The sequence below is a fragment of the Cryptomeria japonica genome, chromosome 8 (assembly GCF_030272615.1).
Source record: "Cryptomeria japonica chromosome 8, Sugi_1.0, whole genome shotgun sequence".
NCBI lineage: Eukaryota > Viridiplantae > Streptophyta > Pinopsida > Cupressales > Cupressaceae > Cryptomeria > Cryptomeria japonica.
The window spans coordinates 724,786,740-724,803,969 of NC_081412.1; the positions used below are offsets into that span (position 1 = coordinate 724,786,740).

A 17,230-nucleotide genomic window follows, 5' to 3' on the forward strand; every position below is an offset into this window, starting at 1 on the left:
CAAGAGAGGAGCACATCAAACATTTGGATCAAGTAGGAGATGTAAGAAGTTTGCATGGTTTGGCTTCTTTCTATAGGAAGTTCATTAGGAGTTTTAGCCATGTGTGTGCACCTATCTTGAACACCATCAAAGGTGGGATAAAATGTCAGTTTAAGTGGACTAGTGTAGTAGACAAGGGGTTTGTGTTGTTGAAACAAAAGGTAGCAGAACTCCCTTACCTTAGGCTCCCTAATTTCAATCACGTCTTCACTGTGGAGTGTGATGCTAGCAAGTTGGGTATAGGGGCCATTTTGAGTCAAGAAGGTCACCCAGTTGCATTCTTCTCTGAGAAGCTCAATGAAGTAAAGCAAAAGTATTCTACCTACGATCTAGAGTTGTATGCCATGGTGCAAGCACTCAAAAAGTGATGGCATTATCTTCTACCTAAAGAGTTCATAGTCTACACTGACAATCATGCATTTAGTTTTTTGAATGGGTAGGAGAAATTAAACCAAAGACACCTTAAGTGGGTTGAGTATTTGCAGGCCTACACCTTTTCCATCAAGCACAAGAAAGAAGTCACTAATAAGGTAGTAGATGCCTTAAGTAGAAGGGTTCTCACCATTGAAGAGGTGTAGCTACAAAGTTTGGGGTTAAGTGACCTCAAAGATCTCTACCAAGGTGACAAAGATTTTGATCAAGCATATGATGTTTGCTCAAAGTTTTCTAATGCTTGTCATGTTGCCTATATGTATTTTATGTTGCAAGAAGGCTTATTGTTTAAAGCACACCTACTTTGCATAACACAATGATCCATGAGAGACAATATCATCAAGGAGAAGCATCAAGGCAGCCTAGGTGGACATTTTGGTCTTGACAAGACCTTAGAGCAAGTTGGCAGGTTCTACCATTGGCCTAGACTATAGTCATATGTTAGGAAATTTGTGGAGCAATGTGCTATTTTCTAGGGGGCTAAGGGTACCTCTAGAAATGCAAGGTTATATCAGCCTCTTGCCATACCAACGAGGCCATGGGAGTGTGTCAGTATGGACTTTGTCCTTGGTTTACCTAGAACTCCAAGAGGACATGGCAGTGTCTATGTCATAGTAGATAGATTTAGAAAGATGGCACACTTTGTGACTTGCAAATGCACTAATGATGCCTCCTACATAGCAGGGTTATTCTTGAAAGAGATTGTGAGGATCCATGGTTTGCCTCTCAGCATTGTGAGTGATAGAGATACAAAATTTGTAAGCCACTTTTGGCGAACATTGTGGAAGAAACTTGGTACCAACCTTTCTTTTTCATCTACATACCATCCACAATCTGATGGTCAAACTAAAGTAGTTAATAGATCCTTGGGTAATTTGTTGAGATGTCTCACCAAACAACATGGTCAAGCTTGGGATCTAGTATTGGGACAAGCAGAGTATGCCTACAATGACTCTATCAATAGGAGCACAGGTCGGAGTCCATTTGAGATTGTATATGGATGTCATCCAAGGGGTATCTTAGAACTTGGGGATCTTATCTCCATGGACCATATGAGTTCCCAAGGTGAAAACTTTGCAAAGAATATGAAGGAGATACATGAACAAGTCAAGAAAACATTGCAGAAGAGCAATGAGAAATACAAGGTACAAGCAAACAAAACAAGAAGAGAAGTACACCACAAGGTAGGCGATTTGATTATGGCATATCTAAGAAAGGAGAGACTCCCTAAGGGGAAGCCTCATAAACTATGCATGAAGAATATTGGACCTCTTAAGGTTGTGCATAAATATGGAAACAATGCCTATAAGGTGGAAGTACCACCAAACTTGGGTATATCACCAATATTTAATGTATGTGATTTGTTTCGATATAAAGGAACTCAGTCAACTGCAAACCAAGAAGAGCCTACTGCTACTGAAGATGTAGATTGGATACAAGACCTACCTCCAAGCCAACCAGTGACATTGGATTGCATTCTAGATTCCAACATTGTCAAAAAGACTAGAAAAGGGGTCTATAGAGACTACCTAGTTAAATGGATAGGTCTACCTGAATCTGAAGCTACATGGATGTCCAAAGTAGATATACTGAAGCATGGAACCATTGTTCAAGCCCTATCCACTCAAGGAACTTGAGTCTTTCCTACCCTGGGAGTATGGTGCAAGGGTACTCAACAATTTTGTTCAATTTGTTTCCAGGATGGCCAAGAGGCCATTGAGTGTGTGTTCAAATGATTGTAAGGGCCCTAAGAGTCTCTGTTTGGCCAATGTTGGCATGTGAGCTCTTAAGGGTGCTAAGTAGAGCACTTGCTAGGATAAGTTGTTTTGGGGTTAATGGAGGTTGGTTGGTGTTATTTTGAGGTTTTTGAGGTCATATGAGTCACTTGGAAGTGACCAAGAGTGGGGTTGTGCCAAGTTTCTCACCAAGGCAAAAAATTGCAAAAGTTGCTCATAGCAACTTTGCAACATTTTCACCAAACCTTGTACACCAACAGCCAGTTGGTTGTCACAATTGATTGTGAGCATGTGTAACTACTCCAAGGCCAATATAAGGCTTGGAAAGACTGATGAGAATTTTTTGTTGAATATTTGAAGCAAATAGACAAGTTTGGTTTCTCCATTTGGTGTGTTCTTCCGAGTTATTACCTGTACTCTGCAAGTTTGTATGGCTTGTACGGATTGATAATTCCCAATCAGGGACATGGATTGTTATACTGTTGCCTTGCCTTCATTTTTCTTTTGTTTTGAAGTTCTGAAGTGATATAGGTTGGAAGTTATCTTCATTTTGTTGTAGGAGGTTGTAAAAGTCCTAAAAACCCAGGGTCTTGAGAGTACAATGGCTCCAACCTAACATTCCATGATGGATACCCACTCTGAAACCTTGTGGAATGTTAGGATGCAATGTATTTTATGTTTTCTTTTTGGTTTTGAGACATGAGAATCTAAACCAGAGATTTGTCATCATACCCTAGGCTTGGCACGTTGAGTTGGCAAGCATAAGGTAACAAGGGTAACAGGCCCTAATTGGGTGAATCAGGTGGATGGAGGTGAAGTATGGTTGGTTTGGAATTCCTTATGGAAGCACAAACTTAAAACTAACATTAGTTCACTCAGGCAATAGTACTGGTGAAGGTGTTTTAGCAATTCCCTACTTTTTAGGCCTAGGAAGGGGCAATTAGGCCTAGTTCGCCCTATAAGGGTTAGACATGTTAACGACATAACCCACCTCTGGTTTTGAGATATTGTATGTAACCCTAAAAAGGGGTGTCTGGAATAGCAAAGTGTTCTTAGGATTTTTAAGGAAGATTGGCAGATAATCACAGAATACCCCGCTAACGGGGCTACTAGAATTAGGTCCCTTATTAGACCTAAAAGTGCAGTTTGCTTGTGAAGCTTGGGATCGGTAAATACCAAATATCTTGGGGAAGGAGTAGGGTTGGAAACCCATACAAATTCATCCATCCTTGTGTGAGTAATGTGGGGAATGAAGATCGTGTGGTAGAGGGGTTGAACTCTTAGGTTGAGTGTGAAAAGGAGTTAGCAAACAAGGTCTCCTAAGCGAGAGTATGGAACTCACAAAACAAAAAGGGCTTATCCTAGTCTAAGGACCTTGGGAAGGTCAAAGAGGGTAATTCCTGCAGACCCTTGGAGGGTGATGCAGAGAGTATTGGAGCTTGTTCCAATCACCTTCTTGGTTTACTTGCCTACTCAACCCTCTAACTCCTTAAGCCCATCCAATGGCACTGGGTAGGGGTTTTTCTATCTATACCTTCAAGGTATGATCCATTTTGGCTTTCCTCCAAGGTATAGCCACTAGTCCTGGTCAATCAACACCTCATGTTGAGGCTTTCACCTCAATCCCCAACACCACTTCTCAGGCTACAACCACCCCTGCAAAGGATCACAATACACTAATTGGTTCTTTATGTTCTAAATGCATTTACAATATGTCTTTGAGGTCTTTAAGGTATTTGGGCCTATTCAAACCCATCGTTAAGGTTTCCTAGCCTCTCTTTGACTCCAACGGGCTCAAATAGGCCTAATTTAATTAGCCTTCCCTTGGCAGTTTTCAGGGCTTAGTTTAAAAAATTTCCACTCAAGGCCACAAAAAATTTTAGATTAGAGTACCCTTTTCAAATTTATAGACAATATTGTAAAATTGCATCTGGGTTATCTGTACACATGGGGTTTCCAATACTCCACTATTTTCAAGGGTTTAAGCCTACCCGGATGACTTGGAAAGATGGTTTTAAAACCATTCACAAGTAAAAACACTTGCTCAAAAAAATTGAGGATTATTTAAAGGAACTTATAGGGCTTTCCAACCATGTGTCATTTTGTCTTCCACCAATCCATATGTGCTCAGAATTTGCACATCTTTTGTTGTCCTAACTCACCAACTCCTAGCGGTGAGCCTAGGGCTTCATTGTTGCTCCTCCACAAAGGCCTTCAAGACAACAAAACCTACTCTAATAATATGTACATACCCTAACCTATAATTCCACATGATTTCAATAGGTACCATGAATGGATGCTCATGTTAGAGTCATTTTGCTCTTAAACCCTACCTTGCAAGGGTTTTACAACTAGTTTCAGAGAATGAATAAGATCTTTGCAACCAAACACAAACAAACTTACTAATATACCTTGCTGGAAAGTACACTCAACAATCACTCATGCCCTGCAATGAAATTTCTCTAACAAGTCTGTACTGGACTGTACCAAGCAATGAAAATAAGGAAAAACTGTCAAAAACGGTGAAAAAACCAAGATTACTTGAAAACACAAACTTGTTCTTGAATTCCAAATTATCCAACCTATACAATGAAGTATGTTTTGTCTTATATGTTGATGGTTTATCTGGTTTAAATAACTTTGCAACGCCAATCATCAAAAATGCAACTTTTGCAAAAAGTTGCAAAATGTTGCTCAACAACTTTTACATCTTTTTGCCACCTAAGATGCAACTTTTCATTCCAATGCATTCCAAGGCTCCTAAAGGCCCTCAAGCATCCTATAAGTCCTAAACACAAAATAATAGACCCCTATTACATGTTGACAATGATCCAGAGTACTACTCTTGTGATCAACCTTAGCATTACAACTTCCTAAGTTGATAGCATCCTGAACACAAATGACACAATCAAAAACTTGGACAACTCAACCATGGCTCTACTAAGTCCCAAATGGTTGGTCCATTATTACATCATAAAATACAACACACAAAACTTAGAAGAAAACAAAATTGCATTCTTGGAGTGTTAGGTGCCCTACACCAGAGGGTGTGAAGGTGTAGAACCATTGGATGGTTCTAATGTAGCTTTGAGGAGATACCAAGACAAGGTAGCCACAAATAGGTGAGAGTCAACTCCCTCTACATCATAACCTTAGGGAGAGGTAAAATTGGAAGATCTCGATTTTCCCCATAAGAGAAAAAAGATTGAATCGAGATCATGGTTAGATCAATCCATATGAAAATTCTATCAGAACCAGCCCTATAGTTACTCCAAGTGTGCCAAATACCTTGAGGGTGATGGTGGTTCATATTGGGGTCAAAAAGACCCAATTTATTATGCATATAGAACCATGCCTCTCTTAGTAATAACCCTTCCTTATTGGAGGCCATCTCCACCATATTAAAATCCCCACACAAAAACCAAGTGGTCGATGACAGAGAATCAACTATCCACTGCCAAAGATGAGATCTTTCAACAACATCATTGGGAGCGTAAACACTAATGATCCTAAATGAATGATTATTAATTGACATGAGGACCCACAAGAGCTGATAAGTGGAATCCAACCCATGAGCCACAATAGAGGAATGCCAGCATGGCGAGAGGAGGGTGATAACGCCTCCTTGACCAGCTTCATATACTAAAGCAAAAACCAAGCCATCTAGCTAAATCACATGAAATGCAACAACCAACATGAGAGCTACAATTTTAATCTCTTGAAAACAAAAGACATCAATACCATGAAATTTATGTTGAGTATCTTGCATGGAATACTTCTTAGCGTGGTTAGTTAGACCTCAGACATTCCATGACATGAAATATATGATTCAAAATCTTGCATTTCATCGCCATCCTCAAGAGAGGAGAAGCTATTCTACAAGAAGTTGGAAGCTAGCCAAAAACTAGGGTAGGAATCCCTAGGGACCACCCTATGTTTTTATGGAACCTCATTGCTATATGCATCTTTCCCAGAAAGGCTACGAGAGCGGTGTAAGGAAGACGACTGAGCTGACAAAACTAAATCTACCTAGGGAGTGTGAACCCACACAAGGTAGGAAACACTCTTAGTAGTCGAACTTTTCCCCTAAGAATTAGGGTTTGAAGAAACATGCAAATGTGGTTGAGTCATAGGCTATGATAGTGGTTGAGTTGGCTCCTATGATTGCAGTTGTGTAGCTATAGAATTAGATTGCTTTTGAAAAGCAATTGAAGAACTCTTTCCTTTGCAAACCACTATAGTCCATTTGTCCTCATTCTTAGCAACCTTGGAGGAACACAGAGGGGCTGACTCCTTGGGTGGAGTTTTAACCCTTGGGGTGGCCAAAGGAAAATCCCTAATTTTATGCTCAGAGGTTGGCACTAATAGAAAGTATTAGGAAGATTCAAATAGAGCAATCGTTGAGAGTAGCATTGACCTAGACTATAATCTGAATTTTAATTGTCTCTTTGAGGTCTCAAGAAAATAATACTTCCACACAAACCCTTTTTTGGGGATGGACATGAAAAAAGTAGTCAAGTTCCATGCAAACCACCTTGCCAATAGACTAAGCAATGGTTTGCAAAAATGGCCAACAAGGCAAAGGGAGACCCGAGAACTCAATCCAGACTGGCTCTTTGAGCTTCTTGTGATCTAAGAAGACGTACCTCATGAAGCACTTTCAGGACAAACTTGCAAGGTCGTTTGTTCGAGGGTGCCATGGTCGCTCGATGCCAAAGCAGCAACACCAACATCAACTGTTGGTTTGAGGTTGGCCAAGGCCATTAAAAAGTTTAAAAGCCCACAAAAAATGTGGTGTGACAAGGGGAAAAAAAGCTAAACAAATAGAACACTAAAGTAAATCGTCACAATATCAAGCTCTCTCTCACGCCCAAATTAAATTTGATGTCAATTAAAATTTTTAAAATAAATTAATTTCTTCAATTCTATATAATAAACTATTTAATTAAAAAAAAATTAAAGATAAAAATAAACTGTGATCTTTCTTAATTAAGATGAACTTATACAGTTATATTTGATAAAAGAAAGTGAATTTTTTCAAATGATATTTTGTAGCTATGGGTGAAGTCTTGTCCAATATTGTATGTAATGAATAGAAAGTGATGTGTTATCATATATGTATACCATAGTGTGGAAGTCTTCTCTAATCCTTCACAGCTGTTAGAATGGATGACTCGTGACTGTATTTGAATGCACACGGCAAGTCCCCATCTTCATCACAACTACTCTTGACTCACGGCTGTTTATGACTCCCATCACTCACGGCTGTTTGTAAGTCTGCCAAGTCTACGCTCTACAAGCTCTAGTTTTACACGCAGATTGTCTACTCCTTTCTTCAACTCACTCGATAACTCTTCCACTTCTTGACGTCATTGTAGAATGCTTCACCACATCAATAAAATGGAAGAGAAGAATGAACTTTTGTATTTGATATTCTATTGTTCTTATGATTTAGAATATGAAAATTAGTAAAACTCAATATAAAAATTATGACATACAATTTTATCGTGTTTGAGTTAGATATAATGGAAAATCATCTTATTGAATGATCACTTAGAAACAACTCAATGGTTTACTATATATGCTTTCAAATTAATCTTTATATTTCAAGAATTATAGAATTTTAAAAATAGAAAGAAAAATGATCGAATATAATTTAAATCTTAATTTTAAAATAGGGGAGATATGTTATGTAGGAAATATACATATTAATTTATTTTAAGAGTTTCTTTCTCCCCAACGAAATTAGACGTTTGAATTAATTTGTTTTTACAAGATAGAAAGTTAAAATTAGATGATTATTTAACTAATTTAAGAGGAAAGTGCAAAGCTATATCAATTTAGAGGAGTTCTATTCACAATCATGCCTCATTGTTTTTTTGATCGGTGATCATGCCTCATTATTGATAACATGTAACACAATTTTTTAAAAATTGTAATATAATTAATTCATTTATTTTGAATATGATATTAAAATTCTAAATTCAGAAATAATTAATTATAATATGAATTATTTAATTGAACAAGATAAAAATAGTCTGATTATTGTTTATTAAGATAATATTTTACGATTAAATTTCAAATATTAAAAAGTAAATAATCTTTTAAATAATATTTTGTAAAACTGGGAGAAGCCTTCTCTAATCTTTTAGAACAAGTCAAGTCAATAGAAAGCGAAGTCTAAATCGTTTTTCTAAGCGATGTGTAGTCAATACAACCCTGTCGTCCACTTTGGAAAAGAAGACTAATAACATGTCAGCCACTTGGAAAGGCCAAGATTCCAACTGTACAGATGTTATAATGCGTGACTCGTGACACTTTTAATGCATGACTCACGGCTGTTTTGTCAAGTCTCGCAAGTCTACGCTCTAGAAGCTCAAGTTTTCTTCCTTATAAACATTTGCATTCTCAATCTCATTACCCTGCTAAAGTGCAAGTCGATACATCCAGATTTTCATTCACCCATGGCCAAACTATTTTTGTTTGCTGTTATTACACTGTCTCTTCTCCACTTCTGCTGCGGATATATTGAGAGGGAAGCCCATGCTCTTCTTATCTTCAAAGCCGGCCTAAATCACTCTAAAGATGTACCCAGTTCCTGGGAGATAGAAAGAGATTGCTGCCTCTGGGACGGCATTTCCTGTGATAATACCACTCATCATGTAGTTGGTGTTGATTTTAGAGCATTTTATCACAGAGGTGATATGGAGGGCGTCATATCTGAGAGTTTGTGCACCCTCACTTTTGTTGCAACGATACGCCTATCTGACATGGGATTAACAGGTACTATTCCTCCCTGCTTAGGAAAACTCTCTTATCTCACAAGTATAGATTTATCTGTTAATAGTTTGAGTGGGAATATTCCTCCCTCCCTGTCTAACCTCTCTTCTCTAACTAGCCTATATCTTTCTTTCAATCAACTGACAGGAAGCATTCCCTCCTCTCTCTTTAATCTCTCTTCTCTGACTGGCTTATATCTTAATGGGAATCAACTCACAGGAAGCGTTCCCTCCTTTCTCTCTAATCCTTCATCTCTAACTGACCTATGGCTCTATAGGAATCAACTCACAGGAAACATTCCCTCCTCTCTCTCTAATCTCTCTTCTCTAATTAGCCTATCTCTTGATGATAATCAACTCACAGGAAGCATTCCTTCCTCTCTCTCGAGTCTCTCTTCTCTAACTAGCCTAAGTTTTAGTGACAATCACTTGAATGGCTGTATCCCAGAGTCCTTGGGCAATCTCTCTTCACTGGAATACCTGGATATATCTTACAACCAGCTAAATGGAACTCTTCCCTCCTCGTTTTCAAGGCTTTCCGCCCTTACCGCTCTCCTTGCCAATGGGAATAGATTCAACAAGAGTACTGTTCAGCCAACACTGCCCTCTTCTCTTGAACGCCTCTCTATCTCACTAAACCGCCATCAGATAATCTCAGAGGTCTTCTTACAAAACCTTGGAAAATTAAAGGAGTTGTCCTTATCTAGTTGTGTGCTTAACATGAGCACCACATGGATTCCCTCATTTCAGTTAACAAAGTTGTATTTGACATCATGTAAGGTGGATGGTCAAATCCCCTCATGGATTTCGACTCAATTTTCACTTGAAGAGTTGCAAATAGCAGATTGCAATCTTGTTGGAGAAATTCCCTCTTGGCTATCAGATTTGAGCCTCTCTTACATCAATCTCACAACAAATCAGCTGCAAGGCCGCCTTTTGCTAAATACTTCAGCTTGGATGAATATGATGAGGTACCTGGATGTGTCTAACAATGCACTATGCGGAGATATACCATCAATTTGGCCTCCTTATATAATGAAAATGTTTCTCAATGACAATTTGCTAGCAGGAAATATTCCTGCAAGCTTGCAGACTAACATTCTAATGCGAATGTTAGACTTGTCAAATAACCGATTGAATGGAATCATCCCTCCAAGCTTAGCCAATTATTCTCGACTTCAAATGTTGAATTTGGGGAATAATAACCTACAAGGTGTGATACCATTTGAGTTTGGTAAGCTAAATCATCTGCAAACACTAGTGCTAAAGAAGAACCAGCTAAGTGGAGCATTCCCTCTCTCAATATCAAATTGTACAAAATTAGCTTTCTTGGACATTGGGCAAAATCAATTGAAAGGCCATATTCCAAAATTAATTGGAAATCTTTCAGAGCTGCAAGTGTTAGCAATGAGGAAGAATCATTTTGAAGGTTGTATTCCTAGAGAAATTGGGCAGCTGAAGCAACTCCAAATTTTAGACCTTTCTTCAAATCATCTATCAGGGTTTATACCATTGAATATTTTCAATTTACAAGCTATGTTGACAGAACCACAATCGGGATCTATCATGATTCAAATATATGAAGAACCTGGTGAGCCTGCTAAAATACAGTACACATATGAGAATGATTTGAATATGAATTCCAAAGGTAGAGATGAGCACTACCCATATATTTGGTCTACCATGGCATCCATCGACCTCTCTAACAATCAATTGAATGGCATTGTTCCTTCTGATATAGGAAAGTTGAAAGGGTTGATGTTACTCAATCTATCTATGAATAATCTCAATGGTACTATTCCAAATAGTATTGTAGAAATGACTTGGTTAGAATCATTAGACCTTTCTACAAATCAGTTTTTTGGGCCTATCCCAGGAGACCTTGGATCATTGAGTTATTTGGGAGCCCTCAACTTGTCCAACAACAATCTGTCAGAAAAAATACCACAAGGAGGACACATGGACACATTTAAAAGATCTTCATATGAAGGAAATCCAAATTTATGAGGTTGTCCGCTTCCAAAGAACTGCTCATGGCCAGAATTTGCACATACTCCTCCCATTTCTACATCAACAAATGAAGAAGAATGGGATGGGGAAAGTGTGTGGTATTGGATTGGGATTGGATTGTCATATGGAGTGGGTTTTGGAGCTGTGGTGATATCTATTGTATTGATAAAGAAGTGGGGAGAAAGATACTTTTATGGAGTTGATATGGTCTTGAAATGTTTATTTCCATGGCTCCCAAATTTCACAATATGAAAAGATATTTTCTTAAGGTGAGCTAACTTATTTATTTATCTATATTTTTTTAGGTTTGGAATTACATTCATTTTCTTATAAATTTTTGAAAATATTGTTTAATTTACTAATTTGATTTTTTGCCTTTTGCAGATCATGGAGCAGAGCAAATGGAAGATTTGTAATGGTGTGTTAAATCATTTTTGAATAGATTGAACAAGTTCATTATGCTCATTATTATTATTGTAATTTTTTTATATGGTTAGCTAATTATATTTATAGCTTTTGTTTCAAATACTTGGTATAAAATTAATTTAGAAACCTAAAAAAAAAATTGTACCATTTGATTTCACAATAATATATTTTTTTATTTTCAATTTAAATCTTTTATACTTCTTAAAGTATATGGTGTCAAAAATTATATTTCATTTGTTGTATCCAAACATATTGTATGTAGCAAAATGATATACTCATTGAAAAAGTTAAACACATTTATTTTTAAGTTAGGATGAAGACATTTATCTTAAAGATAGGATGAAGTCATTTTTCGTGGTATACAATTTCATTTTTTAAACCAAAATTTTACAAAACAGTGCTAGTATGTGATAATGAGTAATAGAATTTAAATGTTAAATGTATAATAATTATTTAAATTAACACAATTTTCATAGCATGAGAGATCAAATTTTTGCATTAATATCGATATTTTATTTTTTATTTAAACTTCAAATTCTAAAGAATGTTATTTATAAATTTTAAGTACAATTTATGATAATTGTCTTTGAACAAAGGAATTTTACAATGTTTGCAAATTATCTGGTTTTTAAAAAATGAATGATACTATATTTATAATTCCTTTACATAAAATTTTATTTGAATCTCGAAAACAACAATAAAATCAATAGAAATTTTAATTATATTTTCAATTATATTCTAACTCTTTCCATAATCAAATTCCACTAAGAAATATATCAACCTACAACAAATAGATTTTCATAGATAAAATTTGTGTTAGCATTTCATTCTTACATCATACCATAACCATCTTGATAAGTTGAGGGTCGCTTATCCAAGTTAGTCAATTGGTTGATAATACATTTCCATCACCCATTTTTACAAGAGTAGGAGGATAAGTTGTTGTAGAAAGGCATAAGCATTAAGCAAAAGTGTTAGAACAACTTTAGTATGGTTTCTAACATAATTATATAATGTTTTGAGTAGCATGTTTGTGAGAATGAGGCTAGCATTTTGTTTCAACATTTTTATAAAAGAAAAAGAAATGTTGGTGTAGAATCTTAGTATGGAAAGAGTCTACAAGTGTAGGCCCACAAACTTAGAAACTAGTAAAGTAAATTTGGAAATATGTCTAATGTGAATCAAAAATTGGAGGTCTAAGTAGTAAAAAGGCGTGATTTTCATTTTGATCACCTTAGTTTATGTTTTGCATAATTAAAAACAAATTATTTTATTTGGGAGAAAAAATATCATATTCTCTTTTCAGGAAATCATTGCTAGTTTGAAAAGAAATCTATTAAAATCATATATTAAGGAGTTAACAATATTTTTAAGAGGTAAGGATTTTTAAAGCTTTAAAAAATGGCTAATAATATTGAAAAGTTAAAGTCCAAACTCATTTGAAGATTGAAGACCTTTGAGATATAGTTTCTCTGAACACCGTTGAACCCCCACATGTTGGTGAAAAAAAATAGGTTTACCAAGGCCAATCAAAAGGTGAAATTGATGATTCGATTTGGAGTGTTTAAAGAATTTTAACCTCATATTATAATAACCACTACTACAAATGTTTCATAGGGTCATCTTAAAATTATATATTAGGGCCAAAATCAGAATAAATTCTTCACTTGAAACACCACTTACATTACTTCAAATGCAAATTGAGTAAAACATAGAGACATTTCATAGAAAAGTAGTAGAGCTTAGAACATTTCTACAAAAATTAAGGAAAGAAATAAAAAATTCTTCTCTTACATCTATAGTCCTATGAGCAATACCCCCTTAGTTTCACATATTTGTTACTTGTCTCAATCTAGCAAGTAAAATATCATCTTTGAATCGGTAAACTCACTTCAACAAGAAGAAGAAATATATGTTTAGACTTGATAATGCCAAGGTAGTCAAGCCCTCATAGAAAAGGAAAAAGAGAAACAACATAAAAAAGAAATATCTCATTTATGGAAGAAAGTGGGTAAGTGCAAAAAATATGGGGGATCAAAAAAGTGGCCAAGGCACTTTTTAGCCCCATAGTGAACATAACAAAAGCACATTATAACTTGGTTGCTTTATGGGTTGTTGACATTAAAAAAATAGTTTTAAACTTTATTTCAACTTGGTCCCTCAAAGAAACCTATGGTTTGCAACTCTTTTGAAGTGCACTCACATTTTGCAATAACCCTTACATCATCGCTTGTCTACCAAATAATCACAAAATTGTCACTATGATGTCATTAAGGTGTAAGAGGTAAGTTTTCTAGTTTTCTAGTGTAATATTGTGATTAAATAGATAGATTTACTAAGCTATTTTAGTGGATTTTATTTAATTTTTTAGAATCGATAATACACTAGAAGTTGATCAAAACTTTCATCCATCTACTCACAAAAACCTTTTTGAAGAACAACCATAATAGATCTCTCCTACAATACCTTGACATCCTCTTAAGAAGAAGGGAAATATAATAGGTAAAATAAAAAAATAACAAGAGAGAAATTGACACAATAATTAGAAGGTAGAGAGATCCATCAGCAACAAACTCTTATGTGTCTACCCTCATCACTTCATTAGAGTCAATCATCTCTCACATAGTATCCATGAGTATCCAAATCAACACTATATCAAACAAGAGGGAAGAAAAAAAAAATTATGAAGATAAATTATCTTATGGCCAAATAAAATAGAAAATAATTGAAATATGTCTTGTGTACATTATTCACTGCCCCACAAACTAATGCAACCATACATATAACATGTCTAGAGGGTTTCCTATCCATTTGTACCACTGCCAAGGGATAAGGAATAATTTTTAGGATAAGGCCATTCTAACTGAGCATTAGGATCAGCCTTAGGATCAGATGGTGTTTCTATTGTTCCATCTATGTAATGCGTGAGACCTTTTTCCATTAATTTGCTCCATACTTTAATTTTTCATGATGCATAATTATGTGGAGTTAAAGGTGGAAATTTATGAGGACTCATTGCAACAAAAAATAAAGATCACAAGGAAAGAGAGGCACAATCACACAAGACACCCCCCCAAATTCACTCAATCAAAGAACCCCCCCAAAAGTGATGATTTGGCACTTTATACTTAGTGCGTGTACAATGGGCCACTTGCAAAAAATGGCAAAGTGGACTTCTGATTTCAATTTTACAACTGCCTCAATAAGGCCAAAAGAGACTCAAACTAACAATGCAAGAGATCAAAAATAAGATCCAAGCAAATTACAAGTACCAAGTAGGCCAAATAAGACCAATTTTTGAAAGCAAAATTTTCACTCAAAATCTCTGAAATATGATCATAGATTATGAAAGTAGACAAAAAAATATGCACTATCAAAAAAAATGGCACTGAAAAGGAGGTCATATGAGCTCAAACGAAGCCTTTGAAGTTGCAAAATTGAGGATTGGACAGGTACAGCTGAGAGAATCCAAAAATTTCAAAAAATCTATGCACCAAAATTAGAAAATAACCACACCACTACGAAGAGCACAAAAAACTAGCCCAAATAAAAAAAACTTGCACCCAAAAAGGAGAAAAATTGAGCAATATATGGGCCTCCAAAGTTGACCCAAAAATCCAAACTGCTCAATGGAGAGGGGTCTAAATTTTTTCAAAAATTTTCCTCCAACACACAAAATTTGATTTTCGCCAAAATAGGTCAAATTTATACTCGATTTTTATGGAAATGGCCTCCCAGATGCAATGGTGAGGTCGAAAATGCTCTAAGATTCCTCCAAAAACCACGGATCCTCAAATCCAAAAATAGAAGCCTTCTAAGTTGTCTCAAAAAACCAATCAATGAAGCCCCAATGGCTCTGATACCATGTGAGATTTTGCCAAGATCAAGGGCACAATGAAAAGTATAAAAGAGAGACAAAAGAATGACAAGAATAAACTGTATTCTCATCAATATGCAAATGATCAACTGGATTAACCAATACAATGAATATAGGCCTGCTTATATAGGCAAGGCTATATGGATGTACGAGCACACAATCATGACATGTGGCTCAATGAGAAACAAGGGTAGGTAAGAAATACTAGGGGTAGGTAGGAGAAATAATATAATATTCCACAAGAGGTGGATGACCCACCGAATGTGGAGTGTAACAGCAAAATAAGACCACAAAAGGTGGAACTTCTCCTACAAGCTATATCCCTATGTGCACACTTCCCTAAGTGTCTCAAATCCAAACTATGAAGAGATGCATTATCCTAAGTTAACTTAAGTAAAGTGTAATAATATCCATAATGAATATTTATTTACACCAACAGAAGTGAATGATTTTTTTACCATCCTCATGCAATAATAATGCAAGGTCTCATAATATTTTTTTATAAAAAATCTATTATGAGTTTGTCCTCAATGAGATCCTAAATTACTTTGACATGTACAAGTTCCAGAGTAGAGGTAGCGGTTTTACATAGGACAAATTGGGGGGCACAACATGTCCAAAACTAAGCACTGACACCCATAGCTAAACTATAGTTTCAACATGTCATTATCCCTTTTATTCTGAAGGAAGGTGTTGAAGTCAAGACCCTTTATTCTATTAGCCTTCTCAGTAAGACCCGTGTACAACACACTAGGCCTTTAGTATAGGGTGATGTGGGTGAGTCTTGTAGGCCTTGGCATACACCTCACTTATGTCAAAACTCTGGGTCTCTTTATTTCATATTAATTTAAGAATGGTGAGGATGCACAAGGACAATAGGAGAGCACATCTATATATTACATGGGTAGGTCACAAGAGATGAGTTGTTGAATCAAACTTATCAAGTTGATAGTTCGGTAAATTTAAAATATAGGATTAAATACATTACTAGATTGATTATAATAAAATTTTAGGGTCAAAATGTTCATATTTCTTCTGGTGGCCCTCCACCTCTCAATTATATAATGACGTCAAGTCTACAAGTATGTACCTAGTTAATAAATAATAAATATATAATGCATATGAATACTTTAACCTTATATTAATGGTAATATTATAACTCACATTGGATGTTGAGGTTAATATTGGGTCTTCAACATTAGCACCTATCAATCAAAGCAGTGATGCAACTTTCACTAAGGTAAGTGTGATTGTTTTCATTGAACCTTGCACCCACACCCCATTATATCATTTTACAACATAATGAGGGACCCCCTTTTCTTTTCCCCTTTTGGTTCATTCAATTTTTTCCTTGTGTTATGTCTAACATTTTGGTTTGTGGGATTCACCCATTCAGCATCCCAAATACTTTGGTCTCAATCCCCAATGCCTTCCTCTTCATGTTGTATTTCAAATTATCAAAATCATTGGAGTTTTAGGTTATGTCATTTCATAAATCAAAATACTAAACCCTAACCTCTGATGATGCTGACATTTTTCACCTCAGGCCTCGAACCTAAAAATGCTTGATAAGACATTTATGGTTAGTGGGTTTTAATATCCAAATTGCACTTTTTTATTAGTCATTTGAACATTTTCTCTTGGTCACTCAAGCTCTCTATAACTGTTCTTCATAACCCTAACTCCTAGCTATTATGTTTTGTGTTTACTCATGTTTCTCTAGTTTTTGGTGTTTGCAAGTTTATGTGTGGTGTGCATTCATGGTTCTTTATTCCATTTCTCATGTTTTTTTTTCATTTCCTCGCTTTCACCTTTTGTGTTCTTCTTGTCATGATGATTCTAGGTATGTCTATAAGTCCATTAGCTTTCTTGATTTTTTCTAACTTCCTATTTTTGTCTTTATTTTTTCTTTGTTGTCATGCTCAAATTCA

At 35.8% G+C, this 17,230-nt stretch overlaps 1 protein-coding gene across 2 annotated transcripts; it reads left to right on the plus strand.

Annotated features, from left to right (window-relative positions):
* Positions 1-8,569: 8,569 nt before the first annotated feature.
* Positions 8,570-11,514, plus strand: LOC131046825 (receptor-like protein 11). Of its 2 annotated transcripts, none has more exons than XM_059210792.1 (2): positions 8,570-8,990; positions 11,381-11,514. In XM_059210792.1, exons 1-2 carry the CDS (start codon positions 8,672-8,674, stop codon positions 11,410-11,412), a joined length of 351 nt encoding a protein of 116 aa, XP_059066775.1. In that variant the 5' UTR covers positions 8,570-8,671; the 3' UTR covers positions 11,413-11,514. The 2 variants fall into 2 exon arrangements, 1 of the variants encoding a protein (XP_059066775.1); XR_009358804.1 differs by having other exon boundaries at positions 8,575-11,265; positions 11,381-11,509.
* The last annotated feature ends 5,716 nt before the right edge of the window (positions 11,515-17,230 follow it).